The following is a 6,324-nucleotide window of genomic DNA, read 5'->3' as shown; positions in this document are numbered from 1 at the left end:
GAAGGGTTGGGGAACATAAGTACAAGCAATCAGGGCTGAGAGGTGTAACTTAGTGAGCACTTCTTTGGCATGCCTCAGGTCCTGGGTTTTATCCCCAGCATCAGAAAAAAAAGAAAAATTAATATAATAAAAGTATATAACATTTAATTCTCTGATGGTTAAAATTTGTAAAAAATATTTTATACATTGATTGACCAATGAGGAGATCAGTTTACTGCCTTTTTATTTGAGATTCTTTTGAGTTAAAGACTGCAAAGGGAAAGAGAGGAAAGTGAGTATTAGCTCTAGGGAGCTGATAAAATTAAGGGCCCTTTGCAGGCAGCTTGGCTGTGACAGTTAGGCCAAGGGTCCAGCTTCTCTGAGAGGCATTGGAGGATAGGAGAGCTGTATCTAGGGACCACAGCAGAAATGATTTGTAAAATCATTTTATTGTCTTTTTTTCTGCAGCATTTTGACTTTGAGAGACTATGTACTTGACCTGGGCCATCCCTATTTGTGGGTACAGAAGCTGGGAGGCCTCCACTTCCCAAAAGAGCAACCCCAAGTAGGTACCCTGACCTGTCTTCCTGGCCGAGAGGCTCTACCTTCTCTCCTGTGTAGATTCCAGAAAGGCCTGTTGTAGCCTTTTGGGGCTTTGATCCTGATGCCTTTCTCTGGGGTTGTAATCTATCCTCCATCCACTCAGGGCACTAAAATGTCTACGGTTTTAAGTACTGAATGCGGTTTGCCTTTCGCTGAGTCTAGTAATAAGCCTTGTAGACTAACTTCGGTCCTTGCTCTAGGTGTAGCATGGTCACACACTTGCTGCTCTTGATCGTCAGATATATAGGGATGCCAGAAACGAGGCGTGAGTAAATTACAGGGAGCCAGCCACCTTAGCAGAAGCCTGCGTGTCATCAGGAGCTCGCCACAGCTTTTTGAGAGCCCAGCAGCTGGTGGTGTTCCTGCTAGGACTCAGTGTCTGGTCTGTCATAGTGGGCAAACCCTGACATCGCTAGAGGCACCCACCTTGTGTAGGTGGTCCAGGCCAGCCAGGCTGGCAGATCCCAGGAGAGAGGTGGCACCTGGAGGAAGGGAGGGGGAGTTCTCTGATGTGTGCCTCTCACTGTCATTCACAGCACACAGTGATTGCTGACCACTCACTGAGTGCCAGCCACATGGAGACGACCGTGAAGCTGCTGAAGACCAGGGTGCAGTCCCGTCTGGCCCTCCACAAACAGTTTGCATCCCTGGGTAAGCTAATGTTGGGGCTTGGCCCTAACAGCCACTCAGTGACACAGGGACAAAAACAGCAGCCTTTTGCTCAGAACTCTCAATTCCAAGGACAAATCAAGAAGACCTGGATTCTTGCCTTTACTGGGTAGGGCCATAGGCAGAGCTACTCAGGCAGATATCTGAGCTCCCCAAGAGCATCAGGGCTGTCTTAGCTTGTTGTTTGTTTGTTTTTGGTTTTTTGAGACAGGGTCTCACTGTGTAGTTGAGACTGACCTGGAACTCAACCAGGCTGGTCTCGAACTCACAGTGATCCTCCTGCCTCAGTCTCCCGAGTGCTGGGATTACAGTCGTGTGCCACCATGCCCAGTGATAGGCAGGTGTTTAATGAGAGCCTAATTCATGCCAGGCACTGAGCCTAGCATGGAAGAAGAACAGTGGAGCACCTCCTTTCAAAGAGCTGCACTCAGTTCATCTGAATACAGCTGTCTGGGACCCCACTCCCTCACCCGTCTCCTGAGACCTTCTGAGCTGACTCTCCCAGGATGGGGCTGAACCCCCTGTGTTTTCTCTGAAGTTCCCAGCTCATTCTGACCAGTTGCTGACCTTGGTGATAGCCACATGCAGACTTTTTTAGTTTATTCATTCAGCAGATACTTGACAAGTATTTACCATGTACAAGGCATTTGTAGGTTGGGGGCGGAAATGGGAGAAGTCAGATCTTTCTGCTCCAGAAGAGTCACTGTAAGGAAAGGCATTAGGTTTCCAGGACCCATCTGTAGGCTCCCCTACCCCTCGGTCCCCAAACAAGTTTTCAGGTTCCACGTGGATGTTGATCTCTCCAGGGCAGCATTGCTTGTCCTTGGGCCTTGAGTCAGCACTGCTGAGTTTTTGTTGTCCCAAGGTTGGATGATGGTCATCTAATGGGACAGCCATGACTGTGTTGGCATATTTGTGTACTGTAACACAAGTGGGAATGAACCCAGGAGCAGTTCTCCAGCTCTCTCCATTAGAGGAAGGGACACAGAACCCCTCGGGTCATTTCCTCCCTCAAGGTCAGCTATGAAAACACAGCCCTCTCGGCTATTTGATCCAATCACAGTCACTGCCGCAGGGGCACCGACTCTGATTCTGGCCGCAGGCTTTTTTGTTCTGCTGGCCCTCGTTTACATTAAAAATAATGCACCATGAATGCTGATGCTGGGTTCTGGTTACAAGAACACAGTTCTGGGTGAAGGTCAGGTTGGCATGCCTGTATTCCTGAAGTGTTGACCTTGGTACCTCTTGAGTGCCAGGTATGCCTGGACAGGTGGCAGGGCCACCTCTGCCCTCCGGAGAGCCCTAGGCAAATGCTAGTTACCCAGCTGTGGAACCTGATTACTCCCTGTGACACCACCTGTCTCATTTCATTTCAGAACACGGCATTGTGCCAGTTACCAGTGACTGCCAGTACCTCTTCCCTGCCAAGGTCGTCTCTCGCCTAGTGAAGTGGGTGACAGTTGCCCACGAGGATTATATGGTAGGTGGAAAGAACTCACGGGTCACTCTTGCTGTCCTGCGGGCTGTATGATCCTATTTCACCTTTCAGTCCTTCACCCCCACCAGAAGGGCAGGGGAGTGACTGGAAGCCGGCAGCTTACTCTGTGTCTGTGGTGCCTGTTCTAGGAGCTGCATTTCACCAGGGACATTGTGGAGTCAGGACTGGCTGGGGACAGCAATCTCTACTACATGGCACTTATTGAAAGGGGCACAGGTAGGTCGTTGCTCTCCTCATGATAGTGGTTCTGGTCAAGGGGAGCGGCTGAGAATCAAACGTACCTGACAGTTGTCTGAGAGAAGCAAAAGATCTTGGAATCTTGTCACAGAGACTTAGCAAATAGTGATTGTGACAGCTACTGTTCAGTGGCACAGTTACATCCATGTTTTTTCTCATTTCATTGTCACAACAATCTTTGGGGCAGTAATACCATTCTTATTTTATAGTCGAGGTTATAAACCCAGGCTGACCTCTGAGCCTGAGCTCCCCACCTTTTGCCTTACTGTTTGTAGCATCAGACCGCTCTTCCTTTCCCCGTCACTGAAGGGCAGAGGAGTCACTCTTGGGTTGTAAAGGGCAGGGTCACAGGACCTCTGTCCCTCTTCTGCAGTCCCTGTGCTCTCTTCAGAGGCATTCAGGCATTGAGAGCTGTGATTCCTCATCCTTCTGGCGTCTGACTATGCCGGGGCTTCCTACTGGAGCTACTCAGAGGCTGTGCTTGGGCTGTGGTGCTGTTATCTCAGCCCAGGCTCAGTAGGCCTGGCACTGCCCATATGATATCACCTCCCAGGTTCACTGCTATAGATGGCCAAGCGAGGAAGTTGTCTGTATTGCTGTATTATTTCATTTTCAGGTGCTGTAACACCAGTCCTAAGGCTGGGGCCTCTATAAAGTAAAGAGCAGAGCTCTGGGTGAAGGTCAGGTTGGAGGCTGAAAGTCCATCATCAGGTGGCCCCATCTCTGGTCTCTGGTGCGGGCTTCATAGTGAGTGGTATCACAGTCATAGGATCATGTGTGAAGGAGATCACATGGTGAGACAGGAAGCCAGAGAGATTCAGGAGCCAGGCTTGGTTTTTTTTTTTTGAGATGAGGTATTGCTGAGTTAGTTGCTCAGCGTAGGCTAAAACTTGCCATCCCCGTTTCAGCCACTGCCACCCTTAAGACCACCACACCTGGCTATGGCTTGACCTTTTTCTAACAGCTTTCTGTTTCAGGGGTAATCGGAGTCTTGCAGAAATACATTAATCCCTTCAGAGAACAGTACCCTCTTCCTAAAACCGAATCACCTCTCACTATGCCTTACCTCCCAAAGGTTACACTGCCTCTCAGTACCACCACACCAGGGGCCATCTTTCTAGCACGTGGACCTTTGGGAAGGTAGCTATGCTCACCATTATACCACCAGCGCAGACCACATGACCTTTTGTGGGGCACACCATACCAAACCATCACAGGTTCTAAGATATTGCCTGGTGGAGAGGATAAATGTCATCCTGTTGATAAAAACAAAAGCTATCACCAGAAGAAAAAATAAAGTAATGGAAAATATAGGGTTTTTGTTGTTGTTGTTGTTGTTGTTGTTGTTTTTTGTTTTGGTGTATTTTTGAGATGGGGCTCACTATGTAATTCAGGCTGGCTTTATATGTAGCCCAGGCTGACCTCAAACTCAGAGCGATCCTCCTGCCTCGGCCTCCCAAGTGCTGGGATTACAGACGTGCGTCACCCCACCCGGCCGACAGATACTTCTTTTGAAGGTTATGAATATGGCTCTGATATCAGGCAGTTCTGGTTAACCTCAACACTGCTGCTTTGCATCTGTTTAATGTTGGTATGTTTTTGTCAGAGGCCTGTTTCCACATCTGTGAATGGGTATGAGGAGAATTATACCCATCTCATAGAATCATTGTTAGGATAAGATCCAATGTGTGTAAGGGGTTTTGCACTGAACCTGAAGTATAGTAAGGAATCAATAAATATTGGCTACTAAGAATCTCAAAGATGGGTGTGGTGGCGCACGCCTGTAATCCCTGCACTCAGGAGGCTGAGGCAGGAGGATCACTGTGAGTTTGACACCAGCCTGGGCTACATAGTGAGTTTCAGGTCAGTCTCAACTACATAGTGAGACCCTGTCTCAAACCTCCCCCCCAAAAAGAGAATCTCAAGCTGGGCAGGTACACATCTGTCATCCCACTTACTCAAAAGAGGGCCAGGGATTTAGCTCAGTGGTTCTGGTGACTGCCTCGCAAGCACGAGGACCTGAGTTTGATCCCCAGTACCAAAAAAAAAAAAAAAAATCAACGCCAGCCAAGGTCACAATGCCCTTTTCACCCAACACTGTTTCTTCAATACTCCTCACTCCTAAATTCTTAGGATGTGGCACATGCCAGTAGTCCTGGCACTCAGAGGCTGAGGCAGGAGGATTGGCACAAGTTTGAGGCAAGCCTGAAGTGCACAGCAAGACCCTGTCTCACAAAGAAAAGAAGGAAGGCTAAGGCAGAAGGATTGCAAGTTCAAGACCAGCCTGGGCAAATTAGCAAGACCATGTCTCAAACAGGACTGAGGCTGCAGCTCAGTGGAAGAGCACCCTACATTCTCCAGAACCACAGACTGTCCTCCCAAAACAAACCAGAATTCCACATAACAAAACGTATAGCTGGGGATTTAGCTCAGTGGTTCCACCACCTGCCTCGCAATTGAAAGGTCCCGAGTTCAAGCCCCAGGACCAAAAACAAAGCAAAACAAAATGTATAAATATAAAGAGACTGGAGAATGTTTATATATTTTCCTCCCAAATCTCTCCCTTTATTATCATAATTAACCTTAGAAAGCAAGCAGTAAAAACTGTTCAGACTACCTACAGATACAATAATTACAGCAATATTTCAAAAGAAAAATTGTAAGCTTTCACATGGAAAATGTCTTAACCTCCTGGCAAATAAGGAAATGGCAGTTAAACTTAAACCAGCAAATTAAACGTGTGGACAAGCCCAAGGTGGACCAGATATCAAGAAGTCATGCCTTTGTGGCACGACAGATAGAAGGTCCCGGGAGAGGCCAGAATTACCAGACCTCACGTTCTACAGTCTGGCAATGCCATTTAGGAGATTGTAGAACCAGGTGTACCCTGTAGCACTGGGGTCAATAGACGTCTGAGCTGGCCTCAGATCCAGTGGGGAGGCTGCCATGCAGGCAAGCTGGGTGACACGCTGATTTTTTTCCCTCCTTCCCCTCTCTTCCCAGCCAAACTCCAGGCTGCCGTGGTGTTGAACCCTGGGTACGCCTCTATCCCACCCATTTTCCAGCTCTGTCTAAATTGGAAAGGCGAGAAAACCAACAGCAACGATGACAACATTCGGGTAAGGCCCACAGTGGGGAGACAGGAGGAGCAGGGAGAACCCCCTGGAGAGGTGAGGGCATGGGCATTCCTGGCACAGAGGGGCTGGCCAGACTTGGAAAATATGCTGGGGGGACTGCGTGGTATAGCAGAAGAAAGGGCCTAGACCAGTGATGGCGAAAACCTTTGGAGACAGGTTTTGTAACTCAAACCCACTTATTTATCATAAAGTACCAACACC

At 48.5% G+C, this 6,324-nt stretch overlaps 1 protein-coding gene across 1 annotated transcript in view; it reads left to right on the top strand.

Annotated features, from left to right (window-relative positions):
* The window catches only part of LOC104848046 (THO complex subunit 5 homolog), a 24,883-nt gene extending 18,572 nt beyond the window's left edge, over positions 1 to 6,311 (top strand). The window contains 5 exon segments of the mRNA XM_033760706.1: positions 417 to 544; positions 1,119 to 1,233; positions 2,628 to 2,731; positions 2,878 to 2,965; positions 5,990 to 6,311. Of these exon segments, the coding sequence (XP_033616597.1) occupies positions 417 to 544; positions 1,119 to 1,233; positions 2,628 to 2,731; positions 2,878 to 2,965; positions 5,990 to 6,249 (695 nt within the window). The 3' untranslated portion in view covers positions 6,250 to 6,311.
* Positions 6,312 to 6,324: the final 13 nt, after the last annotated feature.

This window comes from Fukomys damarensis, unplaced genomic scaffold, assembly GCF_012274545.1.
Source record: "Fukomys damarensis isolate Sample0158 unplaced genomic scaffold, DMR_v1.0_HiC HiC_scaffold_73761, whole genome shotgun sequence".
NCBI classification, from domain to species: Eukaryota; Metazoa; Chordata; class Mammalia; order Rodentia; family Bathyergidae; genus Fukomys; species Fukomys damarensis.
The sequence above is the reverse complement of the archived record's forward strand: the minus strand, read 5'-3'. Positions and strand labels throughout refer to the sequence as shown.